This window comes from Megascapheus bottae, chromosome 5 (genome assembly GCF_031878675.1).
Source record: "Megascapheus bottae isolate mThoBot1 chromosome 5, mThoBot2.hap1, whole genome shotgun sequence".
Taxonomy (NCBI): Eukaryota; Metazoa; Chordata; class Mammalia; order Rodentia; family Geomyidae; genus Megascapheus; species Megascapheus bottae.
Window position 1 is genome coordinate 60,145,734 of NC_143513.1, and position 21,115 is coordinate 60,166,848.

Sequence of the window (21,115 nt, forward strand, 5' to 3'; positions counted from 1 at the left end):
AAATATTTATTGCCTAGCAAGAAAAACAGTAAATATAGAATCAGACATCAAGTAGGGATACTTTTCCTACTAGAGTTGGAACTCAGGGCTATGTATTTGCTAGACAGGTACTCTATCACTTGAGCTAGGCTCCCAGTTCCTATTTACTTTAGATATTTTTCCAATAGGGTTTCAGGTTTGTTTTTTGTTTATTTGATTTTGTTTTGTTTTTGTTCCCCCCCCCACCCTCAGGCCTGGCTTTAGATTTCAGACCTCCTACTTTTGCCTTCTCCCCCATTGGGATAAGAGGTAGTTGCCAACATGTGTTGCTCATTTAACATGGGGCCTCAATACTTCTTTGCCTAGAGAAAGGTATTGCCTCAAGTAATTATAAATTCTCTACTAAAACAAACTGTACATTTTGTTATTATTGCTTGAAGAAAATTTACCAGTTCTCATGTCTAGTGCTTTTTCTTCTATTGGAATTTTAATTTCATGTTACTAGAAAACTAAATACCTTTTTATGTTACCTGCATATATTTGTTTTAAAGCTATGTCACCTTAAAACAGGTCAATGGCATAAATCATTTTTTTGTTTTTTTCTTATCTCTAGGAAAAATTTCAGAAGTTTGTCAGTCATAACTTGTTATTGAGAGAATAAAAAATGCTTAAATGGTAGTTATTTGAATGTGACTTATTGTATTTTGAGAGGAAAGCAGCCCTCCTAGATCTAACCAGGCCTTATAGCCATGGTATCACCTACTACCACCTCCTCCTCCTCTTCCTCCTCTTCCTCCTCCTCCTCCTCTACCTCTTTTTCCTCCTCCTCCTCTTCTTTCTTTTTCTTCCTGAAGTTTGAACTGAGGGTCTTGAGTTTGATGGTAGGCACTTTAACATTTGAACCATGCCTCCAGCTCAAACATTCCTTATATTCTTTTTTTTTTTTTGCCAGTCCTGGGACTTGAACTCTGGGCCTGGGCACTGTCCTTGGGCTTTATCAAGGCTATTGCTCTACTACATGAGTCAAGCACCACTTTTGGCTTTTTCTGTGTATATAGTACCAAGGAATAGAACCCAGGCCTTTGTGCATGCTACGCAAGCACCCTAAGACACACTCGCAAGCCTCCTCATGTGCTTATAATAGCCAGATTGAACAAACCAATGGGAACATTAAACTACAATAAGCTAAAGAATTGATATGTATGAAGCTGGATATGTTTATATTTTGAAGTATTATATTTCTTGTAAGAGAAAACATATCTAAGGTGAAAATAAAATTACCACTAAATAAAATGTTACGCATTATTCATGCTAATTTCTTTTAAGTCTAAGAACCATCCTGAGAATTATGAATCAGCCTCATTTTTCATATAAGAGGTATGAGAATTCAATTACTTGCCCAGAAACAGTATGTGTAAGTATAAGTATGGAGTTGAAGAAGTGTGGCTTTTGTTCCATACCTGCCAACAAATATTGGCTCACACCAAGCTAATTTTTGAAGAAGACAAGAGAAGATTATTGGTCTATAAATATGTATACTGTGCTTTAAAAATCATATATCAGCATATAATCAGTCCATCAAATTATCCTGTCTTTTGAAGAACTAGGATTTGAATTTAGGGCCTCCATGACTGCTTGATTGGTGCTTTACCACTTGATGCTTGCTCCAATCCTGTTTTTCACTAGTGATTTTTTTTTTTGCCAGTCTTGGACTTGGGCTCAGGGTCTGAGCACTGTCCTTGGACTTTCTCAAGGCTAGAGCTCTACCACTTGAGCCTCAACACCACTTCCAGCTTTTTTCTATGTATGTGGTACCGAGGAATTGAACCCAGGTATTCGTGCATGCTAGGCAAGCACTCTACCACTAGGCCAAACTCCCAGCCCTTCACTAGTGACTTTTGAGATGGAGTTTTATAGATATTTTTTCCTGAACTACCTTTGACATATGATCCTTGGGATATCAGCTTCTTGAGTTGCTAGGATTACAAGACTACAAAGCCTCAGCTTAATTTTAATTATGTTCTAAAATCTATGTACCAGTGATTGTATCCAGACGATCCCTTCTTGAATACTTGTTTGTTAAGCATGACATTTGAAATATGATGTAAAAATTAAAGTAAATAAAATCTTAAAAAGAAAAGAATATCCACCAGCATCCAGCTAATTGCACATTTTATAGAAAACAAAATTGATATTATTTGCTAGTTACAGATATGTATAAGAAAAGTTACAGTCCTGCTAAACTTCAATTGAAGTTGCCTCAAGAATCAGTCTACAGGATTATCAAGGTATTGAACAATCTAGAGGAAGGCTCTTGAACCAGGAAATATGGTAGGAGTAGTAATAGGGAACATGGTGAGGTTAAAAGACAAGCAAGTAAAGTATTTTGTTTTTAGGAAAACCCTAAAACTGACAAAGTTGAGCAGAAGTTAGCTGGGGTAATGGAAAAGCTGTTTAGATAAGCCACACTAAAAAGCAACTGCGGTTCTGGCTACCCATGGCTTTAATCTTGGGTATTTGTGGAGCTGAGATCAGGGGAAATAAGGTTCAGTGATGATTTTTTTTTGAGACCCCCTTCTCAACTGATAGGTGAATATGTTATTGGCCTCCTTGCTATATCCTTGCTATACAGGAAGCTCAATGGGAAGACTGTGATTCAAGGCCCACCAGAACAGAACAGTTTTCAACATTCCAGCTCAGTAGAAGCTGGGTGTGGTGGTGCAGGCCGGCCATCCTAGCTTAGAATAGGCATGATTATAGTCCAAGCATGCACTGATGCAGGAAGTGAAACCCTGTCTTGAAAATAACCAGCATAGAAGAGGGCTGAAGGTGGTGATTGAGAGGCATTGGGAAATAGGTGTTTGGATCATGAGCTAACTAACCTCACCAGTGAGTGAATCCATTTATACGTTATCTGAAGGAGCTCTTAGGCAGTGGGGGATAGTTAAAAGAATTGGGGTGTTCTATCTGTCTCTCTCTCCTCTTGCTTACTGGATGCCATGAGGTGAACAGTTCCATAATATGGGTCCAGCTCTGATGTTCAGCATCATTTCAATTTACAAGCGCTGGAACCAAGGGATTATGGATGGAACCCATGGTTGTTTGCTTAGATATTCTGTTTCAAGCAATCAAAGATGAGTAACAAACTCAGCAATGGGAAGCAAGAGCCAGGCCATAATACAAAAGGGAAGGAACAGCAAGACAAAAGGTTTCTCCACTTTGAGACCCCCTATATCACATATTCATTCTTCCTCTGGTTACCGCCCCCATATCATACCACTCTCCCCCTTGTATAGTCTTTCTTGACTCTTACTTAAATACCTTAGATTCTCTCCTGCCTTAGCTATTTCATATGTCCAGAATTCTCTCCCTTTCCCTTCAAATAAGGATTGCTATTAACTCCTTTATTTAATATTGCCATCCTTTCCCTCACTCTCTGCTATGCCCTTACCTTTTCTTTTTTTCTTATTTTATAACCATTCACCACCTTCCAACATACTACATTATGTTGTTTATCCCCTATCAAAGTGTAAATATAACTAGACAGTGCTCCAGCCAAGCTGATTGAAGTTGATACCAATCAAATATATAAGAGTTTCACAGACTTTCCTGCCCCGGCTGGCTTTGAACCATAATCTTCACATCTGAGTAGGTAAGATTACAGCCACCAGTACCTGGCAATTTTTTTTTATTTTGAACCATAGTTTTAGAGGTTCCATTCCATCATTCCTTGGCTTCTTTGTTTATGGGACTGTCACACGGCAGAATGCCATGATGAATATCTCATGATGTCTAGGACCTAGAGAATCAGATTCCTCCCCAGAAACACCTTAAATTATGAACCCATGAATAGACTAATAAACTCTTGAGGTCAGAGCCTTCATGATCCCTTCCCATCCAAAAGAAGACTTCACTTAGTCTTCAACACAGGAGCTTTGAGGAGATAGTAAAGATTCAAACTAAAATATATGGCAGGGCAGGATTTCCTAGGATTTTCCCTGTCAGTCCTGGGGCTTGAATTCTGGGCCTGGGCACTGTCCCTGACTTCTTCAGGTCAAGGGTACCTATTGCGCTATCCCTCAAGCCACAGCACAACTTCCAGATTTCTGGTGAATTGTTGATAAGAGACTCATAGTCTTTATTTAGTCCCTGGCTGGCTTTGAACCACAATCCTCAGATCTCAGCCTCCTGAGTATTTAGAATTACAGGCATGAGCCACCGCCTGGCTTAGTGTTGTCCTTTTTAAGCTAACTCTCAGCACCACCCCTCCTGACTAGATCCTGAGTTTGGTGTATGAACTCCCTACCACTCCCCTACCTAATCATCAAGTGTCTTAACAAGTTTGGTTAGCTAGATATAGGCACACCGGTTCAACCATTTTCCTCCCATTCTACTTACTTATGGTAGGTCATGTGTCACCTGCTAATAATTCCCTATTTTCTGGAAAAGGCTATGGTTTGTAGGAATTATAGCACTTATTTTGTCACTTGGGCTTTGGCACCAAATGCTACCTTTGAGTTAGTTTCTGGAAACTTGGCAGTTACACAGATGTCAGTTAAAAAAGGCAGCAAATGTCATTTTGTATGAATTTTGGTGGAAAAATGCCAAGTAATTATATCCTTATTTATGGATCTTTGCCAACCATTGTGTCTTAATGAAGGAAACCCTATCACTTCATTAAAAAATAATTTCTGCCACTTAGTCTACTTAGATTGATTGATTGGTTGGTTGGTTGGTTGATTGATTCATTGATTCATTGATGTTGGTCCTGGACTTGAACTCAGCGCCTGGGCACTGTTCCTGAGCACTTTTTGTCCAAGGCTGGCACTCTATCACTTGAGCCACAAGATAACATCCAGCTTTTTGGGTGATTAATTGGAGATAAGATTCTCAGGGATTTTCCTGCCCAGGCTGGCTTCAAAGAGTGGTCCTCAAATCTCAGCCTCCAAAAGTAGCTAGAATTACAAGCATGAGCCATTGCATATTTAGAATTTTTAACACATCTACCTATTGAACATCTTGATCTGCATCAGTATAGATGCTACATCAACACTGATATTTTAAAACTTCTTTTCCATCTTTATTAGTATATATTATCATATAGAAGAATTTTATTGTGATACTTTCATGTATGTACATAATGCATTCTCAGAAAACACACTCCTTAGTCTAGCACTCTCCTTGTTGCCTACTCCTCTTGAAAATATTTCAACAAATTTTATTGTTCTATTTTCATACACATAGATGGCATACTTAGATCATACTCTGATGCCAGTTTTTTTTTTTTTTTTTTTTTTTTACCAGTCCTGGGGACTGAACTCAGGGCCTGAGCACTGTCCTTGGGCTTTCCTCAAGGTTAGTGTTCTACCACTTGAGCCACAGAACCAGTTCTGACCTTTGTTGTGGTACCGAGGAATCGAACCCAGGCCTTCGTGCATGCTAGGCAAGCACTCTACCACTAGGCCAAACTCCCGGCCCCTCTGATGCCAGTTTTTAACCATCATGATCCACTGTCTTTTTATTCAACCAAGAGTGTTTAATTTGCTTTTCCTTAGGATAAATTTTTTCAATTGCTCACATAAATATAATTACTATATTATGATAGAGTGAATTCCCATAGTAAATACATCTTATGTTCAGGTTAAGTTACTCTTTATTATTATTTTTCACTGAGATTGTCTTAAAGGTGAGTATATATATATATAGTATATATGTATAGATATATAGATATCTCTCTATATAGATATCTTTCTCTCTCTCTCTATATATATATATTGCAGCCAGTCTTGTATATTGCTGCCTCAAGCATGTCCAGTACAAATTTAAGAATGCACTTAAGTGGACTTAGGTTTTTGTGATTTGATAGTAAAAGTTTATATTACTAGAAACAAAATTTGAATATGCTTCAGTAATAGAAAACTAGGTTTCTCAGGACAGTACCTATTTTCTCAATTACAGAATGATGAACTTTGCCTTGAATATTGTTTCTGGAAAGTAATTTACATGTACATATAGCATTTAAAATATAAATATAATAATATATGATGTTTGGCTAGGAATTAAAAATATTAGAGATGATTTAGAAACAAAATCATCTACTTAGTTGGTGTTCACACAAGACTTAATTTTTCCAACCACATGTTAATACACTACTTTTGGCTGACTGAAATGTAAAATGTACTTCTTATCATTACAAATAACTTTTGTGTAATTGATCCACACAAAGGATTCCAGTGGAGGTCTTTGTTGATTACAGATTGAATGTTTTTTACTTCAAGATCAGGGAAGCAGGCAGAATTTGTAATGAATGGTATAATTGTTGGACATTTAAGCAAACATAATCTACCTGGAAATGAATATGATTTACGTAATGGGAAAGCATGCCAACCTATCAGAATGACTTCAAGAAATGATAAATAGTTATCATTAAAAACAGAGGAACAGGTAGATGTAACTTATTAACCTCAAGGAAAAATACCTTTTGACAAAGGTCTCTGTTTTCTCTGCTGTATCTCACTATCCTCAAACACATCCTAACTATACACACACACACACACACACACACACACACACACACACTGAATATCCTAACATAGATATATTATATATAGGATTGGAGAAAAAGCTTTGTTTCTCTAGGAATTGGCTTAGAATCCAATAGCAAGGAGCTATGACAGTTACTTAGATTTTTTTTATTTTTTTAAAGGCACTCTTTAGTTGCCATTTTTGCTGTTATTTGTACTTTTTCCTTTTGCATTGTTTGTTACTTTGTATTTGGGAGGGTAAGGGTGAAACAGGGTTCCACAAATACAACAATCATACTCAGCAGACACTACGTAGAAAATGAACTGGATATCTTATAGGTAGGGATGGGAGGGAAAGACTGGGAGAGAGAGAAGGAGAAAAATGGTTGAAAAAAATTGTACTGACTGTACCTGATTCATGAAACTTCTGTATATCAACTATACAGAAACAATTTTTCACAAAAGAGAAAAAGAGGAAGAAAAAATATTTTTTTAAAGTCTGGTAGCTGGCGTCTTCTGCAAAATGTGCTAATATGAACTTAAATTTCTCGTGGATCAGACACATAATAAATCTCTGAGCTCACAGAGATGTTATGATTTGCAAATGAATTTTGGCTCTGATGAAGAGAGTGGTTTGTGAAGTCTGATGTTGGAAGAAAGATCTCAAATAGCTGAATTTTTATTTGCCTAAGTATAAATAAAGTACAAGTTAGAAAGAATGCAAATTGTAATGATAGGAATATACCTTTTGAGTCACTGTAGACATGTCCTACAGAATTTGAGCAACTTAAAGTTACGATTTACATTTGAACATTTTCAGTTATTATTTATTGTGGTAAAGTTAATGCATGACAAAATTAAGCATTTTAACTATTTTGGTGGCATTAAGTTCATTTCACTTGCATTAATATTCCTAGTATTATGTGAATAATACTATCATCCATTTTCGGAACTTTTCTATCTTCCCAAATGCAAATTCTGTACCTATTATACAATATCTCTTTCTTCTCTCCTTAGCTTTCACTAGCATTTAATCTTGCCTATTCATTTTTTTAAACCAGATCTGGGGAATGAACTCAGGGCCTGGACACTGACCTTGAGCTTCCTCAAGGCTAGTGCTCTACCCACTTGATCTACAGAACCACTTCCGTTTTTTTTTTTTTTTTTTGTGATGTGGAGGAATCAAACCCAGAGCTTCATGCTCATGCATGGTAGGCAAGCACTCTACCATTAGGCTGCACTCTAGTTCCCTAATTCTGTGTATTCTTGATACAGCCTAGAAGTGGAACCATAAAGTAAACATGGTTATGCAATTAAGGAGTTCATAGTTTTATAATAAACATAATATAAATGTATTAGAGATCATAATGAACTCAACAATTTAAATTTTGTGTTGAAAGAATACGAAGACATTGAGATTGTCATTTCCTAAGTTTCTTCCCCAGATACAGTATTCTAGCTCCTCCCTTCTGTGAATGAGAGATAGGCAAGAAAAGAGACCATAACTCATAGGAATTTACATTATCCCAGAGTTTTATTATACCTGGTATAGGGTCAGAGTAGATTTGCCCCATACAAAGCACTTAGGTTGCATGGTTACGGACAATTTTTGTACGTGCATCATACTGTGGGTTTGTTAATGGCAAACAATAGTCTATGATTCTCAGTTTGTAGAGATTTTGAACATGTGTAGTAATTTTTTTTTGTTTTGATCTGGTAGGAGTTGCTCAATATCAATCTACCAATATCTTTATGGATATGTAGTAATTGATTTCAATTTTAGGCTTCAGGGAATGCGTTGTTCAAATTCCCTCTGCATCAACCTCTATTGTCTCCAACTAATCAACTAATGAGAACTTTTTGGATGTTCAATCAGTTACAAATCTCACTAATGGTACTCATGCCCAGTGCATGTTTATTTTGAAAAAAAAACGATGTAAGTATAGAAATGACATAAGATATTGATCACTCAAACATTTTAGATGCTTGTTTTTATTTGAACTATATTAGTGAAATATTCTATTTTTTAAAATTCCAATCCTAATTCATAGCAGTTGTGCTTCATGCATAAAATTTTTTTCCAAAATGTAACTGTAATAACAAATTCATTTGGCCTAATGAAAAAATTTATAATACTAAATATTTGTTGTTCAAAATGTACTTCTTTCTTTTCTTTTCCAGTGTATTATATTGAACTTAAAAACAAAACAAAACTGGTCTTTTCTCTTCTTACCAGCAGAGGGCAGATAAGAGAGAAGACAGTAAAGACTTCTTCCTGATCTTGATCTATTTATTTCTCGGAGGTACTTACAAATTGGTTTAGTTTTTAATTCTTTAGTTGGAAAATAATTGAACAAAGTATAAACTTTTAGTTTTTGTGTTTGATTAATAAAATTACTTCTCCTCAGGGCCAGGAGTTTGGCCTAGTGGTAGAGTGATTGTCTAGCATGCACAAAGACCCAGATTCGATTCCTTGGTACCACATACATAGGAAAAAAAAAGCCAGAAGTGGTGCTGTGGTTCAACTGGTAGAACTCTACCCTTGAGAAAGTCCAAGGACAGTGCTCAGGCTCTGAGCTCATGCCCGTGACTGGCAAAAAAAAGTTACTTCTCCTCATAAACTGTTACTAATTATATTTTAAAGGTCTCAATATTCTTTGTATTCTTTATATTTTGAAGTGACTTACCTAAACTATGTCCTTTTATTTTGGGTATTATCTATTATTTAGCTTTTCCTTTGATGGTTTTCTAATTCAATCATGGAACATCCTTTCCAAAACATTAGATGCTATGCTAAGCTATGGATTTCAACAGATCAAGACAGTATACAAGTAATTGCTAAATGGAAAATCAAGTGGTACCTTGGATTTTTTTTTCCTTTTTGACATGAACAAAGCAACTGTGAAAAAACAGGAGCATAGAAAACTTATTCCAGATATGTGAAATTCCTCTTTCTTCTTATTGAGAATATCATCTTTAAGAATCATTTTATTTTTAATGTTAAGCACTTGCTTAGAAAACTGCCAGTGCCTAGCAAATGCTGTGTAAGTATTAATTTTTATTAAAAAGCAAAAAACTTATTTCAAGTACATTCTATATATTAAATTATCTTGAAAGTTCAAGCAAAGTTGAAAATATTTTGATTTGTCAATAAAAGGAAGAAATGGAAAAAATATCTTTTTTTCTTTTTTCACTCAGGGCCTGGTCACTTCCTTGGGTTTTCTCAAAGCTGGCATTCTACCACTTGAGCCACAGCATCACTTCTGGCCTTTTCTGTATCTGTAGTACTGAGGAATAGAACCCAGGCCTTCATGCATACTAGGCAAGCACTCTAACAGTAGGCCAAAGTCCTGGACCTATCTTATTTTTTTTTCTTTTTTGCCAGTCCTGGGCCTGAGGTCAGGGCCTGAGCACTGCCCTTGGACTTTCTCAAGGCTAGAGCTCTACCACTTTAGCCTCAGCACCACTTCCAGCTTTTTTCTATGTATGTGGTACCGAGGTATCAAACCCAGGTCTTCATGCATGTTAGGCAAGCACTCTACCACTAGGTCAAACTCCCTGCCCCCTAGCTTATTTTTGAAAGTGCTAATTCTATTTATTTATTTAATGGGGCAAAAGCTAAATCCCTTGATGTGGATGACTTTTAATATTATACTTTAATTGTCTTGAATTGAATACTTCCTGATAGGGTCAGTTGGTGTTGGATTTCATGACAATGTGTAATGCAAATACCACTGGATAAGATCTGGATCTTGTGAGAGAACTAAGATGGATGAGAGAGAAAATCTGTACCTTTGACAAAGAATTTCCTTCGTCTTTAAAAAGAAGTATTTAAAAATACTGAACCCCAGATAAATTTTGTCTTCTTATGTACTCAAGATTTGTAGTTTAGCCATAGGTGGGAGGACAGAGGAAATTCTGGTTAAGCAAAGGACGGTGAAACCTCAGATTGAGGGTTGATCTTTCTAAACAGTATCTTCCTGCTCCACTAGTACACTGTGCTTGTTTATTCCAGGCTTAGCTTTCAGTAATAAAATATGATTATTTTGCTTGCATGTTTAATATTCCTTTAAGACAATCCCAGACTTGCATTGTTTTATATTAGAATAGAGTATATATTTGGTAGAATCCATATTTTGATCATTTTCATTTTAGGTACATATATTACTATTCTTTCTACATTGCCTACGTAACAAGCATTACAGAAAAATATCTTTTTTTTTTTCCAGTCCTGGGGTTTGAACTCAGGGCCTCAGCACTATCCTTGGACACTGTTTGCTCAAGACTAGCACTCTGCCACTTGAGCCACAGCACCACTTCTGGCTTTTTCTGTTCATGTGGTACCGGGGAATCAAATCCAGGGCTTTGTGCATTGTAGGCACGCTACCACTAGGCCGTGCTCCTGGCCAGAAAATTTCATCTATGATACTTAATACTCACTTAAAGCATTATTTTTGTTTGTGATACTTTCAATTTAAGGTGAGGTAATGGATATAAGGAGTACCTGTACTGACTTCTTTTGCTGGCATTAGCCAGCAAGAGATTTCTTACTCTGCCATTTGTGATTCTGAGCACCTTGGTTCCAGTCGGATATTGTGATCATTTCCTCCTTTGCTTTCTACACAACAAGGAAATGGTGCTATTCTTAAAATATATCCTTCTGCACTCAAAACTTTCGGTTACTCATCTCTGCCTATCAACAGTCCCTGCATTTCAAGATCTACTTTCAATGATGTCTCCTCTTTTTTTTTTTTTTTAATATTTTTTTTTCCAGCCCTGGGCTTGAGCTCAGGGTCTGAGCATTGTCCTTGGACTTTCTCAAGGCTAGAGCTCTACCACTTGAGCCTCAGCACCACTTCTGGCTCTTTTTTTTCCTATGTATATGGTACCAAGGAATTGAACCCAGGTCTTCGTGCATGCTAGGCAAGCATTCTACCTCTAGGCCCAACTCCCGGCCGCTCTTTTAAAATTAATTAATTAACTGCCTGTCCTGAGGCTTGAACTCAGGGCCTGAGCATTGTCCTTGGGCTTTCTCAAAGCTAGAGCTCTACCACCTGAACCACAGCACCACTCCGGCTTTTTCTATGTATGTGGTACTGAGGAATCGAACCCCGGACTTCGTGCATACTAGGCAAGCACTCTACCACTAGGTCTAACTTCAGGCCCCGAATCATATCTCCTCTTAAAGACATTTTGACCCTTATCTGGAATGGATTGTTGTGCTAATTAATCTTGTGGATATTTGTGTTACTACAATGACAATCATTTTTTCTTCAGCTATGGGCATTTGTTTATTTGTTTCTCTTTATGTGTGGACAATAAACTCCTTGAGAACAAAAATTTATCTTGTCCCCAAAGAGATCATGATGTCTTGCAGCTGACAGAGCTGATAGAGTGAAAGGCCAGAGCTCTTTGCATACTTTTGGTCCCTCAGCATATTGAACTCTAAAGAAATGCCAAGGTCAAGAAATTATACCTTAAGCATTTTATGTTAAATGAAAGGACACTATAAAAACACATATAGGTCCATAACTATCCCCTTTGTAACTCTGCTAATCCAAAAATAAGTTAAAAACTTCAACTCCCAATTTCCTTCCTTTGGATTTGGAAAACAAGGATTGGTGAAGTTTGAATTATGTGAAACTAGATTGAAGTGCTTCTGAAAAGGTTTTTTTTTATTTTTTTATTGTAATTAGTAAAAGGGTTGCATGATATTTGCCGGATAGAAGGTGCATTAATTCACATACATTGATACCCTTTCACATGTCTTGGTACCCGTTTCCCTCCCCCCCCCACACCCCCCACCCGTCTTGGTTTTCCCCCCTTCCCTATCAAATTTCAAATATCCAAATACAAATAAGTTCAATATATCAGATAAGACAGAATTACTCCTAAGAAAAGTATAGTTGAGATGTATGAAATCTTAAGGAATAAAATTATTTGACAAATATATCAATTAACTTAAAACTTTGCTATTTATGTTTATTTAAAATTTATTGTACATTGAAACATTGAAAAACTTATAAGAACATTAGGTATTTAGCTAAATCAATTGTGATATGATATATTCCCATATTTCTGCAATATTCTCAATTTTAGTCGAATATTTGTCAAATGTAAAAAGCAGATATAACAATGCAGGTCTAGAGAAGAATTATATAATACCTTGGGTTCTATCCCCATTATCCCCACCCCCAAAACATAAAAATTATTTTGTTAGCCTAAAATTTTTTTTAGATAAAGCACAAAAAAGTTTCAAAATAAATTGCAATGTGATTTTGATGTAGGAAAACTAAGTATCAAGAAATAAATGTTAGCAGTGTAGGATTTTATGGAAAAGAGACAGGGAAGTTTTGTAAAACCAGAGGGCAAATGTCAAGAAAATGTGCCTGGAAGAGTTGTTCTCATACAAACCAGTAAACCAGTATTTTACTTCAGAGTAGACATACATATGGTCAACTAGCACCTGTATTTCTACACAAAATCCTATGAATGACATAGTTGTGAAACATGTAACATAGTCCCAACCATGCCAAAGGTTTCAAAATGACTCTAAAAGTCATTTATTTCTTAAAAGTCTTACATTCTCATATTTCTGTGCAATGTTACCAAACAAATCAACGTATGCTTTTACTTATACATAAGCCATGGAATTTCATACTGCAGTCCAACAAAATGTCCATTCCCTTTTATTCCCATAATTTATTTTTTTTTTGCCAGTCCTGGGCCTTGAACTGAGGGCGTGATCACTGTCCCTGGACTTTCTCAAGGCTAGAGCTGTACCACTTAAGACACAGCACCACTTCTATCTTTTTCTATGTATATGTGGTACTGAGGAATTGAATCCAGGTCTTTGTGAGGCGAGGCAAGCACTCTACCACTAGGCCAAACTGCCAGCCCCTATTCCCATAATTTAATCTTTTGCTTTCTGCCAACTACAGCAAATGCTCAAGCTCTGGCCTGAACTTCTGAATGAGAGCTGCCCCATCAGCTAAGCTTGTCCTGTGTGTGTTGTCCCTTAATTCCTCCTTTCCTTACCCTTTGCTCTGCAACAGGAACCTTTGGGGATTCTCAGAAACCAATCTACAGTCTCCTTAGCTAAATATAAAAATTTGGTAAACTTAAGAAGCTTATTTAATTTTCCAGATCAAACAACTCAATATGTGCTACAGAGTAAAAGGCTTAATTCTTCTTAAAGATTTTTTTAAACCATATTAAATGTGGTTTAAACCATTCCTTTGTGAATGGTTTTTGTTACTGAATTATTTTATATTTTATAACAATAGAGGGAGGAAACCAGGATAGTTAAACTCAATTCAGACCTAAATTTACTACATGTGAAGCTATAGGTGAGGATGTGAAAGATTTTTTTGAATATTTTCCTTGGAAGTAAAATGATATCACAGTGACTATCCCACTTAGCGCACTCAAGATTTAATACCAATTAATTACTAGGTTTGATTCAGATTGGGAAACAAGACCAGAACAAATATTGGTGTTTTATGCTCCCATGGCTTAAAATATTCCACAAAAAATCCTTTTTTATCATCAAAATTTTTTTACTACAAGCTATTGAACAAACATATAAAAAGCAGTTACTTTTGAAATACCCTTTCTTGTGTGTGAATAGTACTATCTGTTAATTCACAGCAAACTTAAACACTAAAACTGCAAGTTAGTGCAAGTAAATGCAGGTGAGAGAGAAGAATGAGTAGGGAAATAAAAAGAGAATGGTTGGAATACAATTATTTAAGTAAAATATTTTCATTGAGAAAAAAACAATGGAACTTTAAATCTCCTTTTACACTTTTCTAGAATCCATATATTTTTTACACAATTCAATAGGAGTAGAAATGTGTCTCCATGCTATGAGTAAGCTCTTCTATTTTAATGTTATAACTTTTTTATAGCACATAATATTACCTTGGAACTTTGGCAATGTTAATGAATTACTTATTCTGCTAAAATAAATATATATGTATAGTATATTAAAATTATAGACCTGTTTGACAGTCTTAGGGTATTTTTAACATGCTTTGTTTCCCACTGGGCTAAAAACTTTTTCAGGTCACAAAATAATTTGAAGTCAATTTTCCATAGTTCTTATATAGTTCCTGTTCTAAGCCCTAGATCCTATGGTCAACCTTGCAAGAGAAAGAATAAATTTAGAAAAATTCACATGCAGACTGTTAACTTTGAAAATACCAAAAATTAAATAAAAGAACCTCCTTGTATTTGAGATGTTAATATTAAATAATAGAGGTCATTAAGTATCAAATTATCAAGAATTTAATATTTCATGGAAAAGATGCCAAAGATCAGTAATATATTTTCCTTTCTTTTTCAAGTAAAATTTTCTTTTAGAGTACTTTTAGACCTATTGAAACAGTACTACAGAGAGCTCCTGTATACACGACACCCACTTTCTTCTCTAGTGACATTTTTACAAAAATTATCCTACCTTTATTAATTAATAAGTAACTATTGATAAACTATAATTAAAGTCTATACTTAAATTTCTCAGTTTTGATCTAATGATTTTTCTCTATTTTAAGATTTCACCAAGGATGCCACATTATGTTTAATCTTTGTGTCTCCTTAGATGAATGACCCTTGTTTCTCAGCCTTTGCTTATTTTTAAAGATCTTGTTAGTTTTGAAGAGTGCTATTCAGATACTTTGTAGAATTCTTCTACATTGGGCTTTGCTAGAGTTTTTTTTCCATCACTGAATTTATGGAGTTTTGCATTGACGGAAGATGACAATTGAGGTAAAACGCTATTTTCATTACTGTCATACAAACATACATACTCTAGGTATGACCTTTGATGATGTCCTTGATGATAAGGACAAGGTAGTATTGTCAGATTCCTTCCCAAAAAAGTCACTGCAGCCCAGTGCTGTGCTTTCTGGAAAGAAGTCAATATACACACCTCACACTTAAGGAATAAGGAATGTGTCCCACCTTGTTGCTAGTAAAATATCCAATTAATAATTAGGAATTCATCTGCACTATAAATCATCCCATGCTTCCTTATTTATTTATTTATTTAGTCACTTATTTAAAACATTGGGAACTTAAAAACAGTTTGCTTTGAATTATAATTAGATACATTTGTTGTTGAAGGGTCTTTCCTGTGTAGCTCTTGGGTCCCTTTGACAATACTCTTGTCATTGGGTACTTGCTCTTTATTTTCTCACTTCCTTGCTTTGCTGTGATACAAGATGTTCCAGGATCAGTTTCATTTCTAGTCTCACCCCTAAAAGAGAATGATACAAGAAAACTATGTCAGGGCACTATGAGGCAATGTGTTGTCATGAAGCTTAAGCCCTTCAGCTCGCAAAAAATAATATACACGAGTCTATCAATTTAAGCATATACACAGGCACCTATAAACATTTCTATATGAAACCAATTGTATCTTTATTGATTAAAATATGAGTTCCAATAGTTTCACCTTTTTTATTCTATTAGCACATGAATAATTTTTGACTTTTCCTCTTGCTTATCTGTTTTACTTCCCATTCCAACAGTAGGAGCTCTGCTTCTTTGTTTTATTTTTATTTTTATTTTTTTGCCAATCTTGGGGCTAGAACTCATCACCTGGGCACTGTTCTTGGGCTTTCTCAAGGCTAGCACTCTACCACTTTAGCCACAGCATCACTTCTAACATTTATTTTTTTCCGTGTATGTGATATCAAGGAATCGAACCCAGGGCTTTGTGTATGATGTGAATACTAGTAAGCCACTCTCCTGGCCCCAGGAATCCTGCTTTCTTTTTTTTTTTTTTGCCAGTCCTGGGCTTGAGCTCAGGGCCTGAGCACTGTCCTTGGACTTTCTCAAGGCTAGAGCTCTACCACTTGAGCCTCAGCACCACTTCCAGCTTTTTTCTATGTATGTGGTACCGAGGAATCGAACCCGGGTCTTCATGCATGCTAGGCAAGCACTTTAACCACTAGGCCAAACTCCCGGCCCAGGAATCCTGCTTTCTATCATTTACTGTCTACTCAAATTTTCCTTTCCAGTGTATGTGTATCATGAGTTACTACATGAACTCCTATGGGGCACAGCTTTGTCAGCAAGAGGAGTGTTTATGTGGATTCTCTGACCTTTGATTTTACTAAAGATAAAGTTCCTGGGAACTATTTATTTTTCCCCCTATATATTTCTTTTACTATAGTGTTACATTCTGCACTTCATTCTATGATTCCATGGCTCTGGTTTCAAGCTCTTAAATGATTTTTGTTTGTTTTGGTGCTGATAGAGGGTTTTGAAGTCAAATCCTCCTGCTTGCATTCTACACTTGAGCTATACTTTCAGCTTTTTTTTTTTTTCCAGATAGGATCTTCTGCTTTTTCCTGGGCTGGCCTCAGACTATGATCTTCCTAGCTCTTCCTTCTGGTATCTGTCATATTTTCTTTTCTTTATTATTTTTTTCTTTTTTCTTTTGTTATCGTCGGCATAATATACAGAGAGGTTACAGAGGGCCCATTATTTCTCACACATTGATACCCTTTCTCATGTTTTTTGTCCCCATTTTCCACCCCGTAACCTCTATCATATTTCTTGAGAGACTGTTAGCTTTTCCTAGGCTAACCTTGAGTTCTGATCATGTCCTATCTTTAACTCCCAAATGGTACTACAGATGTGCACTATGACACTCAACCCTTCCTAAACAATTTTTAAAATTCATATACATTCAAATGTATTCTTTGGGCTGAACATTTCTGTAGTCTTTAACAAATGCATAGTTATATATCCTTTATCATAGTATCATATAGAATGATTTTACTGCCCTAAAAATATTCCTTATCCTTCACATGTTGGATTCTTCTCCTCTCCATTCTGAACTCATGGCAACTCTAATCTTTTTCACCTCTACAGTTATGCCTTTTCTGGAATGTACATGATTGAAGTCTACAGTATATAGACTTTACACACTGGCTTCTTTTATTATCAATATGAATTTAAGGTACATCTATATTTTTTGTGGTTTGATAGCTCATTACTTCTTATTGCCAAGTACTGTTCTTCCATGTAGCAATGCTAATTCGTTTATCTGCCTACTGATTAAAGTATGTCTTGTTTACTTGAAGCTTTTCACCAGAAGATATTTATAAACATTTTTATTCAGATTTTTGTGTCAACATAGTTTTCACATCAGATGGGTAAATATCTAGAAGCATAAGAGCTAGATTTTACAGTAGGGCTATATTTAGCTTGTAAGGAATTGACAAACCTGAAAGTAACCCCGGGATGTTTCCTGTTTCTAAGATAGTATATAAGACTGGAACCAAAAATAAACAGTGCTGCAGCCTTAAGCTGTAGTCTTAAACTGTAGTCTAAGCTGCAGTCTTAGGCTGCAGACCTCCCGACCCCCACATCCCCCAATAAAAGAAAAAGAAATTGACAAACCATATCTCAAAGTGGTTGTAAGAGTTTTCCTCCTCACCAGCAGCCTTTATCAGCAATCAGTGTTATCAGTTTTTGTTTGTATCTGCCATTCTAAAAGATGCATAATAAAATCTCCTGATATTTCCTTGTAATTGAATTCTCAATTCCCTAAAGACCAATTAGTCTGAGTGTCCTTTCATATGCTTATTTGCCATCTGTATGTGTGATGATCAGATGCATTGTTTGCTTATTAAAATGCATGTTTTCTTATTGTTGATTTTTATTTTTACTTATTTGTGAAGATGCTAATAAATAAAAAATAAAACTGGTGGAGAGAATATTCATTTAAATCTATAATTAATTTTACTCAGATAAGTATCACTTTTTATTAAAAATAATCTTATTCATCATTCAATGAACTCATTAATTGGAGATGAGAAAGTAAAATACAAATTCACACAATGTACTGAGTGTTTACCTGTGCCTGTCGATGTAATATTTTAACTTTTATATAAATTAATTTAATTTCCATTACAACTCTATGTAATTGAAGTTCATATTTACAATACAAATGAGGAAACTTGAACTCATTCTATAGAAGATCTGTATGTTCTTATGCCAAGCTTTCCATTGGCTAGAGTGTGTTTGTGTGTGTGTGTGTGTGTGTGTGTGTGTGTGTGTGTGTGTGAGAGAGAGAGAGAGAGAGAGAGAGAGAGAGAGAGAGAGAGAGAGAGAGAAGTTCTCACTATATTATCCAGAATAATCACAATATATTTTTAAATGATGGAATAAGGTAAGGAAAGCATGCTTTAAACATAATAAATGAATATAGAAATAGATAATAGGAAATATAGAATTTTTCTTGAATTATATAAATTGTGAAAAGTCCTCAATTTATTTGGGTTTCATGAGAACACATTTAGATGATTAAGGAGAGTTCTATATCTTTTCTTAGTTATTCAAGTCTAAATTTATTTTTCCTCAATTCTTTTCATCTTGACTTACTTGAAAATAAACCAAAATACAATACAATAATAAATAGGGAATTTTGTTCCACTTCATTATAGACCAGACATACTTTTCAGGAGTCTTATGATTTACTTGTTAGTTAATGAACAAAAATAATTTTTAATGACAAGGAAAAAGTCACGATTGAACCGGGTTTTGAAGAACAAAGTAGTGAAATCACAGATCTTGGCTGTCTTGGTGACTGGCAGCACTGGACTGGATGTTCCACCATGCTTGGCATTCCTCCAGGAAGCTGTCAATCACTGGGTTCCCACAATGCCAAGCACAAAGCAGGTGCAGAAAGGTTCAAGGTTTCTGGTCCTTGGAACATGCAGATCATCTGACACAAGAGGCATGAGTTTTGCTTTGAGGAGGGCTGTGCATTGACAGAAGTTCCTAAACCTGCTTTTGTCCTCACATACCTGAGAGGCTGGGCCTTTGTGTTATATGGAAAGTTTGCAGGATGCTCTTAGAGAAATGCAGGAGTAATCTTCCAAGTCTTCCATGTTTGAAACCTCCAGAATCATTTTGTTGTTCAGCTCCTGGAGCTAGAACTCAGAGACTGAGCACTGTCCCTGAGAGATTTTGCTCAAGGCTAAAGGTCTCCCACTTGAACCACAGATCAACTTTTGGCTTTTTGGTGGTTAAGATAAGAGTCTCATGGACTTTCTTGCCTGGGTGGACTTGAACTGCAATTCTCAGACCTCTGTCTCCAGAGTAGCAGGCTTATAAGTATAAGCCATTATCATCCAGCAAGAATCATTTTTGAGAAGGAAAAGGATTAAGATCATTTTCTACAATGATGTTTTGTTTAAAACAATTTTGATAGTACTGAGGTTTTGAACTCAGCACTTTGTATTTGCTTGATAGGCACTCTGAAACTTGGTATACAGCCTCTGCTCTTTTTGCTTTAGTTTTTTTGTTTTTTTACTTTTAATATGGTCTTGTGGTTTTGAACTGGCCCTTGTCTGTCCCTCTGTCATGGTTGGAATGACAAGCACATATCATTTATTTTTAAAATAAGGCTAGCCAGCTTAAATTGGCTTTGAACTGTGATCATCCTGATCTCTGCTTCATATGAAAAGAATAAAATGAAATAGAACTCTCACAGATTAGTTTTTTAAGTTTATTTTTCTCCCTGTGAACTAGTGATAAAGGGATCAGTTAGATAAATATTCAAAGTTATGTGACAAAAGCTATTTTTCCTGTTACTCATAGTGCATATGCTTCTTCAGAAGATTTTCTTTTTTCATTTTTGATCTAGAAATTTGGAAAGACTACATGTCTAGATGAGCACTAAAAAAGGAACTAAAAGGGATGTAAGGGGTTACTTGCCCTAGGATTTGCAGGGATGAGGAGAATACAGAACAAATTTTAAAAATACCGTGGTCCTGGTTATTTTCTTTGGGCTTAGGCAACTATAATTGGTTGTACCATTGTTTTACACAAATTTAGTTCTAAGAAGCTGACAATCAGACCTGTCTTGTTTATTGTGCCTCTTGTCTAGCATAGACCATAGGCTTTCCAAAGATTGAGTCAGATAATCATTTCATTTCACAGGATACACTTCTTTTATTGTTTAATTAAGAATACAGAAAAGTTTTGGAATTTTATAACAAAAGATTATCTTGATATATGTCCAAGAAGGCTTTTTTTCAATGTTTAGATACCCATATGTATACTCTGTCACAGCCAGGGATGCAGAGGGGTCACAGTCACAAAGGCATCGCCCAGTTGGCTGCATGGATTAATTACCATAGTTTCCACAATCACATTGAACTTGAAGATCAATAAATGGCCAGCCTCTGGCTCTGGCACAATATCTCATAGATTCTGTCTACGCAGTCTAAGTTAATCAATCTGGAGGTCATAAACCTGTGACTTCTCAAGTTCTAGTTTCCCAGGCCAAAAGCTGCCTTGGGTAGCTAACTTAATATCCTATTCTTTGTGTTTTAAAAGAATCATAGGTGGATAAGAAATAACAATAAAATCATTTTTTAAAAATTATAGGAAGAAATATTATCTGCAATGAGATTCAGTAATAATTCTGTGAGTCTATAAATGGTACACTCTTCCATAAAGGAATAGGAAAAGATAATGGTGAAGAAAGGGTGGTTTTTCTTGACAGATGAACTTGCATGTGGGAAATGGTGATACATCAGTAAAGAAACCACTGTTCTACTTGCCATGTTCCACTGCCTTATTAAGTG

At 35.7% G+C, this 21,115-nt stretch overlaps 1 protein-coding gene across 1 annotated transcript in view; it reads left to right on the forward strand.

Moving 5' to 3' along the window:
• Positions 1–15,260: 15,260 nt before the first annotated feature.
• Positions 15,261–21,115, forward strand: part of Cftr (CF transmembrane conductance regulator) — a 127,987-nt gene continuing 122,132 nt past the window's right edge. Inside the window, exon 1 of the mRNA XM_090332234.1 lies at positions 15,261–15,272. Coding sequence (XP_090188360.1) covers positions 15,261–15,272 — 12 coding nt within the window. The remainder of the gene's footprint in view (positions 15,273–21,115) is intronic.